Raw genomic sequence first — 17,554 nt, 5'->3', positions numbered from 1 at the left:
TAATTTATATTATTCAAACTCTAAAAAAGAAAGGATGGTAGTGGTGAAAATTTGGTGGGCTATGTAGTTTTGGGCTTTAGTCTCATTTAAACCCTAAGAAAAAAAGAAAAAAAAAAGAAACTGTGGTGTCGTTTTTTACTACAGAAACAAACAAATGGCATGTCGACCTAGCAGTCATCTTCTTCACGAAGCCTCCTCCACTAGATCGGGTCATCTCCGTGCGACGCCTTCCTTCGTCAAATTGTGTCATCTTCTTCACGAGGCGTCCTTCCACTAGATTGCGTCATCTTTGTCATGAGGTTTTCTTCCACGAAATTGCGTCAAAGGCCATGGTGCAGATATCTGTATCCAGATAATCGGATGCTTGTATCCATCTGTCAAACACCGTATCTGTTGATCCAGATACGTATCCAATGCGTCTCCGACCGTATTATAGGCGTATCGTGTCCATTTGCATATTCAACACGTGATACGCGGCCAATGTGCCATGTCTGTGCATCATAGATTTTATTATTATGAACTTAAAACAGCGGTTCCCTCCACTTAGTGCTATGGTCTAGTGTATTTTACTTCACTTGTAAGTGAGAGGTTTTAGGTTTGTTTATTGACATATGTGACTTTAAACTCCATTATTACTAATCTATTGTAAGTGGCTTATTTTAGGCTAGGCCCAAGTTTAATCTACACTAAAACACTATTCATAAACACAATGTTCTTCCTATTTTACCCCTGCTAGGTTTGCATTATTACGTTTTTACACAGACAAAAAAGCCCTGTACTCATCTATTTCCTCCCGATTTCTTCCTGCCTGGCCATCGTGCTAACTTGGTGCGACTTTTCCTCACCAAGCAACCACTCTGCTCCAGATCTTTTAAATTGAAGTTCCTTTCCTTCAACCTTTGCATGTTGGATTTCACATCAACAACATCTCCCTATAACCTTGGAGCTGTGTTCGGATTCAAGCTTTTCGACGAACGCCATCAAGGTTAGTCTGAAATGATTCCTACCTTATTTATATTGCATGCCAAAATCGGCTTCCAATTTGTGATTTATTATAACTAGGCTTTTGAAAAAAATTTCATGATTTTGTCTAATCCAATTTAATGGTTAGAAATTTCGCCTAGGGATTGCAATTTCATCTGCTCCAAACAAATAGATTCTTTTTATTCTGAATTTAGAAAATTATATTCGAATTTGTTTTACATCTAATTCAGTTGGGTTTAGGGGTTGTGTTTTAGTGTTTCCTAGCCTGAGTTGTATATAAAGAAAAAGAGTGATTTTTTTTTTTGTATTGTAAAGAGTTTATCAGGATCATAGACACGAGTTTGATATTATCAAGTAAGATGCTGAGTCATCTTGCATTCATATAATTACATTTGTGAGTTGATTTTCTATGTTTTTGTTGATTTTGTTTGCTTATCTGGATACAAGAAGAGTGACACTGCCACCAACATTGTCAATTTATATATGAAAAATGTAACATTTGGGCCAATCTAACCATTTATTTTGAGCACATCACATCAACAAAATAATAAAACATATGACAACGAGGTTTTTTCAAGTCAAATTTTTGTTGGCATGTTGTTGTTCATGTAAGTGTTGATTGATAAATGCGAGTGCTTTTGTCATTTTATGACAAAGAAGAAGAAGAATAGTATGTATGCTATAACATTATGAGTCTGAGAATTGAGACATGTGAATTGTATGGAGGTAAGCAACAATTGAGACATGTTTTACATCTAATTCAGTTGGGTTTAGGGGTTGTGTTTTAGTGTTTCCTAGCCTGAGTTGTATATAAAGAAAAAGAGTGATTTTTTTTTTTTGTATTGTAAAGAGTTTATCAGGATCATAGACACGAGTTTGATATTATCAAGTAAGATGCTGAGTCATCTTGCATTCATATAATTACATTTGTGAGTTGATTTTCTATGTTTTTGTTGATTTTGTTTGCTTATCTGGATACAAGAAGAGTGACACTGCCACCAACATTGTCAATTTATATATGAAAAATGTAACATTTGGGCCAATCTAACCATTTATTTTGAGCACATCACATCAACAAAATAATAAAACATATGACAACGAGGTTTTTTCAAGTCAAATTTTTGTTGGCATGTTGTTGTTCATGTAAGTGTTGATTGATAAATGCGAGTGCTTTTGTCATTTTATGACAAAGAAGAAGAAGAATAGTATGTATGCTATAACATTATGAGTCTGAGAATTGAGACATGTGAATTGTATGGAGGTAAGCAACAATTATGTGATTGTTTTTTTTTTTTTGCTAAAATGAATGTGTGACTTTTTGATATATTGTTCATTACGAAACAGAAAAATGCAATGATTAAGTCCTCATCTTCTGTTTTTTTTCTTTTTCTTGGTCTGCCACTTCTTTTGTTTGATTCCTTTTATTTTTATTTCACAGTTTTGAAGTCATTTTGGTTACTCAGGAAATAATAGTAACAATAAGCTCCAATTGGTGTTCCTCCTCCGTGAGTTTTGAAAAAGTCGAAACGGTTCCCATAAGTTTTGGAGTCAAGAGTGTCTGCAACTTATGAGAAGATCAAACCGTTAGATTTAGCTCAGATTTTAGTATGATATGGATAAGGGGATACCGAACAACTTTCGTGAAGGAATAATTTTGATCTGAGCTACCGAAATGTAGTTTTGGTACTCATAAGATGCCTGTCCAATTTTCTGCCAAAATTGGAAGCTGGTTTGTCATTTCAGGCATCTGTGATGATCGTACCTTTTTTCTGAAAATTTGATATGTTGTAGGTACTGGGTGGACGAACAACTTTGAAGAAGAAAATATTCCAATCCGAGTTTTGCAAGTTGAAGTTCCGAGGCTGTTTACAAGCCTGTCAGATTCTCTATGAATTTTGAGTCTGTACTCTTTTGTTTATGCAAAGGATGATATACAGTCATACAACAATATATATATATATATATATATATATATATATATATATATATATATATATTTGCTTCAAGAAAATCAGTAGTATAAAAATTTTAGGATGCAATGAAAGGATTTTTTTATTTGTGAGATTCCAGGCGACAGAGGTGAACATGATTTGTGGCGTTGTGCTTTCCACTGACATGAGAGCTTCTCGTGCTGATAACGTGTTGTAAAATTGACGATGTGTGTAGTGGAATAAATAAACAAGACACAAAATTTACGAGGTTCCTCTACAGTCAGTGTGACTGTAGTAAGTCCTCGGGGCAGTAGTGATGCTTTCATTTATAATCTGAAATAATAAGATTACAAAGATAACTCTCTTTATTCTCTCCTCTCTTTTTCTTCTCTCTGCCATGAGCCTTGTGGCTTCTCTCTTCTTCCTCTCTTCCTTCTTTCTTTTCTCTCTTCACAGCCGTATGTCCATCTGTGTATCCTCCTTCTCATCAATTTTATAGACAAAACTTTAGACAAAGTTGCAGTGGGAGGACTGTATAGTGGGATGAGTGGGATTTTAGTGGGTTGGTCATCCACACATTGAATTGCTTATAAGATTACAACACAAATAAGCTTATTTACAGATGGAGACCTATAAAATTATATCTAACACTAAAAATAGAGGGTCTATTTAAAAATTATAATAACTTTAGCTATTCAATCAAATTTCAAGAATCTGGATTGATTGATGAGATGAATTTGGTGGAATGGATTGGAGAGGAACCCTTTCCATGTTTTTGGGTACTACTTTTTTTAGCTAATAGACGCTCCTGTATGTGATTTGACTCAAGATTTTGTATTTCACGTAGCTAAGCTACCTGCTGCTTCAAGCCATATAGAGAAAGAGAAAGAGAGAGGGGCTTAATTTATAAGGCAAACAGTCAATTAAGCTGTCCTTAATTCCTTAAAAACAGTAGTAATTGTTTCACAGGGAACATAACAATCTACCTCTGTGAGTAAAATGGATCTCAAACTTTACAAATGTAACCAAACCCATTTTATGTTAATGGGTTTCAAGTTAGGGTCAATAATCAAACATCTCAAAAGGGTTGAAAACAAACCTCCATTCACAACCCCCAAAAGAATAAAAGTATAAAAAAACACCAACAAATTAAGATCAAGATTGATGAAAAATGAAGAAAAAGATGTTAAAAAAAGAGAGAAGCTATAGCTATCTATAGCGAAGCTTCATCTTGGTCATCTCTTCTCCAAGAAAATCCCATACACAAATCTCTTGACCTTAAAAATATGCAGTGATATCATCTCATGAGCATCGACGTTAGGGATCGAAAAACGACTTCTTCGCAAGGGATGGTGAGGCCCAGGTCGTGATCGAAACCGAATTCCTCTTCGGCTTGGCGGAGGCATTGGAACTGAGGATGTGTCAAAAACGAGATGGGAACAATGTACCTTGTACTGTTCTCGCCAACGTAAACTGGGAAATGGCCTTTTGGGACATCGATGGGAAGACCATCTTTGTCATAGCCATGTTTCTTTCCCGAGCTTGAGCATCTTTTCAGGATTTGCTTGAGCACTGCGGTTTGAGCCAGTTTGTTCGGTTTTCTGATGCCCATTTCCTTTCTCTTTGTTTTGTGTTTTTGGTTTGTGGTGTTTTTTTTTTTAGGTAAAGGAAATGGGGAAAAGGAAGGATAAGAGAGTGGAGTAGTAGAGAGCTGTTGGTGGTGAAGTGAGTGAAGGGTGACCGGGGTATTTATGGAGAGAGAGAGAGAGAGAGAGTGGTAGGAAGGATAAGAGAGTGGAGTAGTAGAGAGCTGTTGGTGGTGAAGTGAGTGAAGGGTGACCGGGGTATTTATGGAGAGAGAGAGAGAGAGAGAGTGGTAGGTCATGTGGAGTGTGGAGGAAAGGACATACCACGGGTGTTTTGCAGTGTGTATGTGTGCAAGAACATGGTGGGAGCCAAGCCCATTGGGTTTACTCTTGCATGTTGACCCTCCATATGACAACATGGACCCTCTCTTTCCCGATGGAAAAAATTTGTATTTTGGACTAAGATATGCCATTCTCATTATGTTATAATTCTGATTTTGAGGCGAGACAATTGCAGTTGTATTATAATGTTTGAATATTAAGAACTGATGGCAAATATTAAAGAGGTTATTTTGGAATAGATTCAAGAGGTCCCCAATTAAAAGAGACTTAAAACAAAACAATAAATAGCCAACATGATCCAATTAGTTGTTACCGTATTAGTGGGTGAGACATGCCTTAAACGAAGCAAATAAATGCATCCAAATATAAAAATCATCCACACCAAAACTCAATAGATTGAGATGGCACTCCAAAGCCAAAGAAACTCAATTCCTAATGAAAAACTTAAACACTTTGCAGTATGAAAAAAATTTCAATATAACGAACACGAGGACAATATTTGACAACGATCAGTGCCAACTCTCAAGAGAAACTGACAAGGAATTAACTAGTGTCCATATCCCATGAATTTTAAGCATGACAATGGGAATTTGGTGCGGAGGGATTGTTCTGCCGAGTTTGAGTCTTGGAAAAAAGTCCCTGAGGAGTTGAAGAAGTCCATGCTGGGAGAGTTATCGGTAGGTTTGGTGAATAATGAACAATTATTTTTGTTAAAACATAATATTTTTTAAATTACTAATTTGTTGTTACATGCATTAATGTAGGTTCATTGGGATGTTGATGAAACTGATGAGAAGCAACGAATTTATGTGGATGGGATTTTCAAGAAAAGTTTTCGGCAGTGGAAGTTTGATGTGTTGCGGGCGGAGGATTAAAGTTGATGAGTGTTGTTTTTTTTTTAATAGGATTTTGTGGACTTTATATTTAATTTAATGAATAAATATATGTTATGTGGATGAGTATTAATATTTGCATTAATTATAATTTCTATTTGGGATAGTAAATTAGTTTTGTTAATTAATTTAATGTTTAATTAGGTTTGAGTTTTTTATTTATAATAAAATAAAATTTTACAATATATACAAATAAAAATTAAATAGAAAAAAAAAATTAAAAACTATGCATTGCGCGACGATACATTCATTCGTCGCGCAATGTGTCGAAAAGAATAAATTGTAAAGTAAAGGACATAAAATAAATAAATAGTAAACTTGCGCGACGAATACTTAATTTTTCGTCGCGCAAATGACGTAAAGGACATAAAATAAATAAATAGTAAACTTGCGCGACGAATACTTAATTTTTTGTCGCGCAAATGTCATTTGCGCGACTAACACCATCTTCGTCACACAATGGTGTTTGCGCAACGAAACAGGTATTCGTTAGCAAAATCGTTTGTCCAAAAGTGAACTTTTTAATCCAGATTCAACCATGTGTAGAGGCAAACTGCAAAAAAAATTGCAGATTGTGCCTCTGTACTCATCCCTTCGATTTTGCTCAATCCATCATCCGTCATTTTCATTTTCTCTCAATTTCATCATCTAATACTCCCTCCATTTTCTTCTTTTGGTTGATCGAGCTATCTCGGTGTGTTTGGTAAGCTTTTTTTGTCGTTACGGTAAAGTATTAATGTAAATTCATACTAACGCCATTAATTTCGTTGTCTATAGGGATATTGTGTGTGATTAGCGATTGATGGAGAACGATTGAAAATGTATTTTCTTCGTTTTATTTTTTAAAACAAAACAATAAATAGCCAACATGATCCAATTAGTTGTTACCGTATTAGTGGGTGAGACATGTCTTAAAACAAGCAAATGAAAGCATCCAAATATTAAAATCATCCACACCAAAACTCAATAGATTGAGAAGGCACTCCAAAGCCAAAGAAACTCAATTCCTAATGAAAAACTTAAACACTTTGCAGTTCAGAACTTGAAAGATTCTACAGAAAAAAAATTCAATATAACGAACACGAGGACAATCTTTGACAACGATCAGTGCCAACTCTAAAGAGAAACTGACAAGGAATTAACTAGTGTATATCCCATGTATTTTGTGCTCATCATCATCAAAATACTCATCAGGAAAGACCTACAAACTAAGAAGACACTTATGGACGAGAAATATTAATTGAGTAATAGATTTGCAACAATTCATATGAAGAGAAAAGAACAAGGCTAAGAAAATGGGGAGAGAGGCTGTCATCGGCCCCAATCCAGAGCTTGAGGCTGGCGACTATGAATTTTTTAGATCTAGGATTTTAGTAAAGGAAGGAAAGATCGGCTATTGGAGAGTTATAGACAAATTTTCTAAATACTAAATAATAGAAATTTACAAATGGTATGTAAATTTTCCATGAGAGTTAAAGCTAGGAAGGTAATCCATTTTTTCCTAGCCTTCAAAATAGATCAACAAAGAATCAACCGACATAGGTGTGGGTTTTTTTTATCCTCAATCCTTTTGCTTTCCTTTCTCTAATTTCTCTTGTGCTCAGTTGGGTTCTTCTCATTTAAGCCTCAATGTTGAAATCCTAAATCTCCATCTCTCTCCCTCCTCTCATTTTCTCTACCCACCAAAACCATTTCTTAGCCTCCATCTCTCTCTCCCTTATCTTGGGCTGCCTTTGTTAGGCATTCCTCACTTTCACTAGTAGAAAAAATAGCTTGCGTGACGAATGATATTTCGTTGTGCCAGATGTACTTGAGCTACGAAAAATAAACTTTGTCGTGCAAAATAGAGCGACGAATAGTTTCGTTGCGCAAGAACACTTCGCGAGACGAATAATCTCAAAAAATTGCGCAACGAAGAGTTTCGTCGCTCAAGGACACTTCGCGCGACGAATAATCTTTGGCGTCGCGTAAAGTGGGGAAGAAAATGTGGGGTGGCATGAAAAACTTGCGCGACGAAATGGAGAATTTGCGCGACCAATAATTCATCCTGCAAGTTCCTGTCAGTTTTGACCATTTACTACAGGTGAATCTGAGGAATTAATACCGCATTTAATACAGGTGTTTGCGTGACAAATGATTCGTCGTGGAAAGGTCCTAACCCACCTATAAATATTCATTTCTGCTATCCTAATTCTTCACAATTTTATTATCCAAATTCTTCAAAATTCTTTTCGTGCTAAGATGGCGGATAAGAACAAGGGTGAGACTGTACGTGATGCCAACCCGCATGATTTGAGGGATCATTTTGAGTTTGTGCATGCGATCACTGTAGCCATGGGGAATAATTGTCTCACTGCTGAGTGGCGTTCTTGGGAAGATGTACCTGGGAATGTGAAGAAGACTGTGATGGATGAAGTATTAGTGAGTATATTATTCTTGATGGATTAATAGTTAAGCTTATGATTGTTAATTATATGTTGAAATTAATTATTTGCATATATGTGTAACAGTGTAAGTATACTCTTGATGATGATACGAACGAACAGTTGATGAAGTTGATGGATAATGCGTTGGAGGGAGGTTACAACCGATTATGTTATCAAGTCTTGTGGAATGGACCAAGATCATCCAAATAGTAGTTTTAAATTTATGTTTTGTATGACAATATTTAAATTTAAGGTGTTTTTTTATGTTACGTATTCAGACTTAATTATGTTTCAATTATGTATTTGGACTTAATTAGGTTTCAATTTATGTTGGTTTCAATTATTCTTCACAATTTTTTTATCCTCGGTTTATATGTGTTTACAATCTTCAATGAATATCGTACTTATGCTGAAAATAATTGTATGAATTAAGTAATTAATTATATATAGACTAAATATTGAAGGCATTAATTATTTATAGAATAATATTTCAGGTATTAATTATTTATAGAATAAATATTTAAACTATTAATTATTTTTAGAATATATATTTAAGGTATTAAATATAATACCTTAAATATTTATTCTAAAAATTATTAATATTTTATTCGTCGCGCAATATTCTAAGTGACAATAGTTTCGTCGCGTAAAGAATCTTTGCGCAATGAACACATGTATTTGTCGCGCAAAGTACGGTCAGCATGCGCTCAAACCTTCCAATTAATTGCGCATTGATGACGCATCTTGCGCGACGAATATTTTCGTCGCGCAAAGGTGTCCTAGTGCTATATAAACACAGTTTCAGAGCCCTAGTTTTCAAAAACTTTTTTGTTTAAAAAATGATGATCGATTTTGGAGAAGGTTCTGGCAAAAAAAAAAAAAACTTGTAGTGCAAATAGAGAGGTATCGACGAAAGCAAGTGCCATACTTTGAAGGCAAAAATTTGGATGAGGCGTACACCGAATTTAAGCATGACATTGGGAATTTGGTGCGGAGGGATTGTTCTGCAGAGTTTGAGTCTTGGAAAAAAGTCCCTGAGGAGTTGAAGAAATCCATGCTGGGAGAGTTATCGGTAGGTTTGGTGAATAATGAACAATTATTTTTGTTAAAACATAATATTTTTTAAATTACTAATTTGTTGTTACATGCATTAATGTAGGTTCATTGGGATGTTGATGAAACTGATGTGAAGCAATGGATTTATGTGGATGGGATTTTCAAGCAAAGTTTTTGGCAGTGGAAGTTTGATGTGTTGCAGGCAGAGGATTAAAGTTGATGAGGGTTGTTTTTTTTTATTTTTTTTAATAGGATTTTGTGGACTTTATATTTAATTTAATGAATAAATATATGTTATGTGGATGAGTATTAATATTTGCATTAATTATCATTTCTATTTGGGATAGTAAATTAGTTTTGTTAATTAATTTAATGTTTAATTAGGTTTGAGTTTTTTATTTATAATAAAATAAAATTTTAGAATATATACAAATAAAAAATAAAATAGAAAAAAAATTAAAAACTATGCATCGCGTGACGATACATTCATTCATCGCGCATTGTGTTGAAAAGAATAAATTGTAAAGTGAAGGACATAAAATAAATAAATAGTAAACTTGCGCGACGAATACTTAATTTTTCATCGCGCAAATGTCATTTGTGCGACTAACACCATCTTCGTTGCGCAATGGTGTTCGCGCAACGAAACAGGTATTCGTCACGCAAAATCGTTTGTCCAAAAGTGAACTTTTTAATTTGGATTTAGCCATGTGCAGAGGCAAACTGCAAAAAAAATTGCAGATTGTGCCTCTATACTCATCCCTTCGATTTTGCTCAATCCATCATCCGTCATTTTCATTTTCTCTCAATTTTATCATCTAATACTCCCTCCATTTTCTTCTTTTGGTTGATCGAGCTATCTCGGTGTGTCTGGTAAGCTTTTTTTGTCGTTACGGTAAAGTATTAATGTAAATTCATACTAACGCCATTAATTTCGTTGTCTATATGGATATTGTGTGTGATTAGCGATTGGTGGAGAACGATTGAAAAGGTATTTTCTTCGTTTTATTTTTTAAACATATAAAACTAATTAAATGATGTTGAACTTAGTTTGTATTGTTTATATTGTGTTGTGAAATTATATTTATATTATGTTGTTAAATTTGTACGTGACGTACAAATATGTGTTTTGATGTATAGAGTTAATTGAACTTAACTTCGTACTTTTTTTTATTTTTGGTAAAACTTAGTTTCTCGTTTGAGGATTAGTTGGATTTCGCGCATGGATGCGAAAGCGTGACTGCAGTTCAATTAATTCTTGAATTGTCTCATTATTTGGACAGTTTGTGAATGCACAGTTATGACGCGCAGTTTATGGTGTAAGGATTAGGTTTTGATTGTGGAGATTTCGGTGTCATCTCTGTACGTTCTTCAGGTTGTACACCTGAAGAACTGTATCGAGATGCTGCCGAAATTCATCCACGTCGAAATCTAATCTGATGTAGCCGTAAATTACGTGACATGACTATACATTCTCGAATGGGATAGGGCCCTTACCAGAGGCATAAGGTGACATTATCATTTTGCATGAAGTTGTTGTGATTGTTGTATTGTTATTGTGGTTCCAAGAATTATGGATAGGATATGGATACAGAACCTGAATAGATGCGCGGACGAATACTTGGATGGAATCAAGGATTTTATTGACTTTGCACGTACACACAACCCGGGTGCAACTAGAATCTAGTGTCCTTGTAGGAGGTGTAACAACAAGTAAAGGAGACAATTGAAAATGTTTGATTTCATTTAGTAAGGAATTGAATGATTGAGACATATAATACTTGGAACCTTCATGGGAAACAATTGGACAATGCTTTGTCTTCAAACACCACAAGAGTGGATAATGTTGAACCTATTGTGGATCCTAATGAACAAGTCATGGATATTATAAATGATGCTTTTCCATTTGCATCGACAAACACCAATCAGGAAGGGGAAGATGACGTGCCTACGCCAATGGACAGTGCAAAGTTTGAACAATATGAAAAACTATTAAAAAATGCCAACCAAGAGTTATACCCGGGGTGCGAGAGCTTTTCCGTTCTCACGACCATTGTGGAACTAATGCATGGAAAAATAAAGTATCGTATGTCGAACTAGTGTTTTGATTACTTTTTGGGGGGTTTTCAAGAGAATGCTTCCGATGGACAATTGTCTGCTGAAACACCATAGACACGCGCAAAAGGTGTTGAATGGTCTTGGACTGGGTTATAAAAAAATTCACACTTGTAAAAACAATTGTATTTTATTCTACAAAGAGAATAAAGCATTGGATAAATGCCCTGTATGCAATGAGTAGAGGTTCAAAATGACATCTCAGAATAGAATGACTAAGATCCCACAAAAAGTTATGCGTTATCTGCCCTTGAAACCTAGGTTGCAGCGATTGTATATGTCGACGCATACTGCCACAGACATGAAATGGCTTAAGGAAAAACAGGTAGACAACGATGTGATGCGGCATCCTGCAGATAGGGAGGCCTGGAAAAAGTTTGATCGAACATTCCCTAAGCTTGCTGTTGATTCTCGTAGCGTTAGATTAGGACTTGCCACTGACAGATTTAATCTGTTTGGGGTTTTAAACCAACACCGCAGTACTTGGCTGATTTTTCGTATTTCCGTATAATTTTCCGCCATGGAAATGTATGAAAAAAGAATATATGATGATAACTCTATTGATAACTGAGGATTCTGGTAGGTCAATCGATGTATACTTATGGTCGTTGGTGGATGAGCTAAAAGATTTATTTACACACGATGTGCGCACATATGATAAATGTACTAGCATGATGTTCACTTTGCGGGCTGCAGTGATGTGGACTGTAAACGATTTTCCCGCATATGCAATGGTTTCCGGGTGGAGCACTAGGGCTTATATGGCATGCCCTGTATGTAGGGAAAACATAACATCTAGTTGGCACGCCGGAAAAGTTTGTTACCTTGGTCAGCGAAGATGGTTGCATTGGGACCATGAGTGGCGAGAGAAGGATAAAGAGTTTCACGGGGAGAAAGAGCATCGCCTCAAGCCCGGAGAATGGTCAGGTGCTCAGATTTTGGAACAGCTTAACCGTTTGGATTTTGCTCATTTCGGGACCAATGTCAGTAGGACAAGACCTTCTACACATATGAACTGGATGCACAAGTCTATGTTTTTTGAGCTCTTATGTTGGTCCAAACTAAAATTGAGACACATCCTCGATGTTATGCATGTTGAGAAAAATGTATTTGACACATTGGTCGGCACAATTCCAGATATTGATGGTAAGACAAAAGACACGATCAAAGCTTGTCTTGATTTGGAACGAATGGGAATACGATGAGGTTTATGGATGAATAGGGACAATGATAAAGCCAGAAGGGATCTTGCATTTTGTTCAGTGAAACCGAATGACAAGAAAGAATTTTTAAAGTTTTTATCGTCTGTAAAGTTTCCCGATGGGTATGCTTCAAATATCGCGTGTTACGTGAAGGTTGACAGGGGTAAATTAGCTGGCCTAAAGAGTCATGACTGCCATGTGGTTCTGCAACGCTTACTTCCCATGGGTATTCAACATCTTTTTCCAGCCGATGTGGTGAAACCAATCATGTTGTTGTCCAGTTTTTTTGCGCAATTGACGTCAAGAACGTTGCGAAAAACGAACGTTAATCAGTTGCACCATGACATTGTGTAAGTTTTATGCAAGTTTGAGATGATATTTCCTCCAGCTTTCTTCACAAGTATGATACACGTGATGGTTCACGTACCAGTGGAGGCATTGCTTACTGGACCAGTCAACTTTCGATGGATGTATCCAATAGAAAAGTATATATTCCTCATCTTTTTTATTAATCAATATTAAATATATTACGATTAGTAATATGTGTATCATATCATTTTCTTTTAGCAGGCTTCTCGGAGACATGAAGAAAAGTGTACGAAACAAAGCGAAGCCCAAATGATCCATTATACAAGCTTGGGTGGCATATGAGGCGCTTACATTTTGTGGAATGTATTTAAAGGATGTTGAGACAACTTTCAATCATCTTCCTCGCAATAATGACAGGATGTGAGAAAGGAGAAACTTTCAGTTTTTGCCCAAATTGCTCGATCATTCGAAGATCCGATTTGTGGTGAGTCATTTTCCAAGAAGGACATAGAGGTAGCACATTGGTTTGTATTCCACAATTGTGATGAGACACTGTCATACCTAGACAAGCATGAAAATATGATGAAGCAGACACATCTTTCACATTTGTATGCCAAGAAACACCGTGAATTGTTTCCACAATGGTTTGTCGAATATGTAAGTTTGAAGTGTTTTGTATTGGACATATATATTGTACCAATTAAGTTGCTTGAACTAACAAATTTAAATGTTTGTCTAATATTAGGTGAATCAACTGAAAGCATCGAATTCCCCCGTGTACACTGAAGAGTTATATAACTTCGCATTTGGACCAATTCACATTGAATTGTACTCGGGTTGCCATGTCAACGGCGTCAAGTTCTTAGCAGGTGCACAAGATGACAAGTTGTGTACGCAAAACAACGGTGTTCATGTCCTCGGGGGAGGCGAAAGTACAGACATTGAATTCTATGGTAAACTAACTAGTGTCGTGCAATTGCTTTACAAAGACCGATGACAAGTGATCCCATTTAAGTGTCGAAGGTTTGATACAAACCCAAATAGGCATGGAAGTGTGAAAAGAGATAATGGATTACTATCACTGAACACTATCAAAACTTGGTACGATGACGACCCTTACATCTTAGCAACCATGGCAAAACAAATTGTGTATCTAGATGACCCTAAAGTTGAGAAGGGTCGGAAAGTTGTTCATAAAATGGATCATAGGAATGTGTATGCTATACCAAAACAAGATCGTACTGACTATGACATCGACAATGTTGATGACCAACGTCTTGAATCTTCGATGGAAAGTGGTGCGGAAACACTTCGAGATACTAATTTTATCCAAGAACCATTTCAGATAGAAGGAGTATCTTCAATCGAAATACCGATTCAGTCGATCACAATTGACCTCAGTAATATTCCACGATACGATGGTCCAGTGAGCACAAATGACGATGGTGACGTACCTATCGATGATGAGGAATGGGACACTAAAAATGATGATAGCGATAAAAGTGAAAGTTATTATAGTTCGGATGAAGATTTAAGGCAATATATTTGTAACATTTTTTGTAAAACACATGAAATGGTTAATGCATTATATAGAGTGATGGAAAAACTGGTATGTGAATTACATTGCAAATAAATTTGGTATGTATGTATTTTATAATAAATTGTAAACAAAAGAAAAAAAATTTAAAAAACCATTTTAAAACATAATTGTGTGACACATAACAATTTTTGGTCGCGCAAGCAAAGCGTGGCAATTCCAAACACGACCCGATAACCCAACACGACAAACAAAATATTAATTTTATAATTTTATAACCCTAAAAGAAATTACTATAATTTTAATTTTTTTGTTTATCATGAAAAAGATATAAGTATTATAATGGAGTAGAATCATAAAGGCATCCTTCTCCTTCATGATAAATTCCAAACGTTAACGCGAACAAGGAAATTTACGGATTCTGTTTAGTGTGGGCGAATACATATAAACGCGACAAAGTATAAAGGCCTTCCTGTTTGTAGCTTGATTCATTCCTTGTTTTAATATAGTCATGATGATGTTTTCCTGAAGTCATCAATCGATTCCATCCCTTTATATATGCCAGAGATGAAGAAGCTAATTAATGCTAACAAAAGTAAAGAATGTAAAAGAGAAAAAAAATAACAGAAAAAAGAAAATAATATTGCAGTCTTATCGGATTAGAAATGTGATTGTGTAAATCCTAATGTATCTAGGAGTATCTTGTATATTCTCTTTAGTAGTTTAATTCCTATTAGAGATGTAATCCCATTAGGGTACGGATTCTACCGATCCTACTACTATCAATAAAGGTATAAGGGGATGATACAACATGCAACTTTGAATTACATTTCTCTTTTCTCTGTATTGCCGCCGGCCCCTCTCCCTCTCTGTCCTTTGTACAGTTCAGTAAAATAGGCCTACAACACGTTATCAGCACGCTCTTGCCAGAAGCTAAGGAAGTAAAAGATTGTGGATGAGGCTTTCTTCTACAAATTCAAAGACTTTCAATTGATTTCTGCCAATCAGGTTCTTCTAAAATAAATTAAGATATTTGAAAAAACCTTGAAGCATGAAATAGGATTTCGAGTGTCACGTGTCGGGATGTAATTAGTTGTGCAAATTTTAGATAGGATCAAGTCTTTCTTGAGGTGGATGTTGAAATAACACCCACCCTTTACAAATTTCCCAACAACCGTGATGAGTAAAGCGTTTTTTCATGTCCTCCATATACAATTCCTCCGCTTGGTGTACCTAGACAATATAATTACGAAAATTAAAGGAAATTTATTTATGAAATTAAATGTAATATAATTAAATATTTAAAATAACTTGTGAAAACACTTATTTCGTAGTAGTTTCGGGGATTCGGGGGAGTGGTGCCTCCATAGAATTCATAGTACTTTTTCGACGTACGAGTCCAAACACCTCACTTGTTTAAGAACTACCCACCTAGAGTTCGTGCTACAACTCGCTTGCACGAATACCAAGGTGTCACGAACGATCGTCGTCTAGAACAATTATCAAATAACGTCTCAGAATTCTTATCGATAGAACATGTAACTTACATAAAACACATCCCTAAGGAAATTCTAAAACGATTCGAAACCCATTGACCAAAAGTCAACTGTCGGTCAATGGTCGACGGTAGGGTCCGCAACCCTACGTAACTCGATCCAGAAGATCCGTACCTCGTATTTTTGATCCATAACTTCCAAATATCTACATTATGCTTCTAGAACATCATCCAAAAGTTTTATTATGATCCAACGGTTGGATCTCCGCCAATTGCAAATTCAAGTGGCGGTCAACGTTTTATTTTACAAATTTACAAATCTAATTTGGGAAGATCCGTACGTCGGATTCCCAATTTGTAAGTTCCTAAGGTCCTCAAATATTACGAATAATAAGCTAAAGTTTGGTGACGATTCAACAGTTGGATTGTCGATTCTTATAATGACCAAGTAACGGACCTTAGCGAAATTGTACTAAAACAATGGAATTTCGTTAATCGGACATCACATATGGCATTGGGTATGAAGTTTAGCCTAGGAAGGTCAGGGGATGCCTCGACCCACGCGTTTCTGTATCCGACGGTCGACCGCCCCAACTCGCCAGAAAAATCAACTATTTCTAAAAATTCTCAAACTTCACAAAAATGAAGATCTCAGTGAGTAAAGCAAGTCTTATACATGCGGCCAAGTCCAATTTGGCCGGGAAGAGCTTCAAATCGCCAAGAACTCGTCGGAACCCTAGAATTTGGATGTCCTTTAATTCGATCAATCCGCAACACCACGACCCCTAAAACTGTTTGGGCTTTGTTCCTGACCTCCAGAGAAGAGTTTTAGAAATGGGTGGATCGTCGCCTAGTACCCACGAAGCCGTGCGTCGGCCTTCACGAAATTGGAACCAAAACTCTTTGTTTTTGGGCTGAAATGGTGGATGGGAGGCCACATGAGTGATTTGCAGGTGATGGATGGTGGTGATCAACGAGAAAAATGGCAGAAATTTGCCGGATTTGGAACCGGGTCGAAACTGGGTTGTGCACGGGTTGAAAGGGAAGGGTTCATGATCCCGTGCCTCTCACTCCTCTCTCCTTTCTTCCCTTCTCTTCCTCCCATTGGTCCACTCACCTCCTCCTTCTCTGGTTCGTCCGCCTCCCATTAGATGGGGACTTCCTCCCCCGAACTACCTTCCTTCCATTTCTCGTCATTTTTTGATTGGTCATCTCTTTCTTTTAACTTAGCGGTCCCTTACTTCTGATTGGTTACCATTCCCACATGGTGGGAGTTCAAATAATTTATAATCTAAAATGTAAGTAACCAATTTCAAACGTCCGTAACTATACCGTTATAATCCGGACTAGCAAACGGTCTTCGCCTATGCGTTCATACCATCGAGTACTATGCAAACGCCAAAAGAATAAGTCATACGCTTCTCTAGACGATGGCTTGCCTTTAGAGTATTTTCGTCAATTCACGCTTTTAAAATTAATAAAAACGTAAAATTAGAAACGGGTTGTCACAGTATGAGTTAGTTTGCCGTGGTTTCAGAAATAGTGGGAGTTATATTAAGGGAACTTTAACGAAAAGTTTCCGGTACTATTCACTTTAACGAAAAACCACATTTTTACACTAAAAAGTCAATCATGGTACTATTCACTTTACCTTTTATTTTGTCCTTATCGTTAAAAC

General features: G+C 36.2%; 2 protein-coding genes across 2 annotated transcripts; one reads left to right on the top strand and one right to left on the bottom strand.

Annotated features, from left to right (window-relative positions):
* Positions 1–3,818: 3,818 nt before the first annotated feature.
* LOC114824763 (protein SMALL AUXIN UP-REGULATED RNA 12-like) lies at positions 3,819–4,759 on the bottom strand. The gene has a single exon (XM_029101992.2). It carries the CDS (start codon positions 4,525–4,527, stop codon positions 4,213–4,215), a length of 315 nt encoding a protein of 104 aa, XP_028957825.1. The 5' UTR covers positions 4,528–4,759; the 3' UTR covers positions 3,819–4,212.
* A 6,851-nt stretch (positions 4,760–11,610) lies between these two features.
* LOC139196044 (uncharacterized) lies at positions 11,611–13,841 on the top strand. Its single transcript, XM_070821706.1, has 5 exons — positions 11,611–11,812; positions 12,030–12,479; positions 12,597–12,790; positions 13,262–13,501; positions 13,590–13,841. Exons 1-5 carry the CDS (start codon positions 11,611–11,613, stop codon positions 13,839–13,841), a joined length of 1,338 nt encoding a protein of 445 aa, XP_070677807.1.
* The last annotated feature ends 3,713 nt before the right edge of the window (positions 13,842–17,554 follow it).

The sequence above is a fragment of the Malus domestica genome, chromosome 05 (genome assembly GCF_042453785.1).
Source record: "Malus domestica chromosome 05, GDT2T_hap1".
Lineage (NCBI taxonomy): Eukaryota > Viridiplantae > Streptophyta > Magnoliopsida > Rosales > Rosaceae > Malus > Malus domestica.
The sequence above is the reverse complement of the archived record's forward strand: the minus strand, read 5'-3'. Positions and strand labels throughout refer to the sequence as shown.

Excerpts from the sequence above, each read along its gene's own strand:
- LOC114824763 (XM_029101992.2), bottom strand. The coding sequence starts at position 4,527 with ATGGGCATCAGAAAACCGAACAAACTGGCTCAAACCGCAGTGCTCAAG.
- LOC139196044 (XM_070821706.1), top strand. The coding sequence starts at position 11,611 with ATGTCGACGCATACTGCCACAGACATGAAATGGCTTAAGGAAAAACAG. Across the intron at positions 12,480-12,596 it reads CACAATTCCAGATATTGATG|TGAAACCGAATGACAAGAAA; the intron begins GTAAGACAAAAG and ends CATTTTGTTCAG. Across the intron at positions 12,791-13,261 it reads ATCTTTTTCCAGCCGATGTG|GATGTGAGAAAGGAGAAACT; the intron begins GTGAAACCAATC and ends CAATAATGACAG.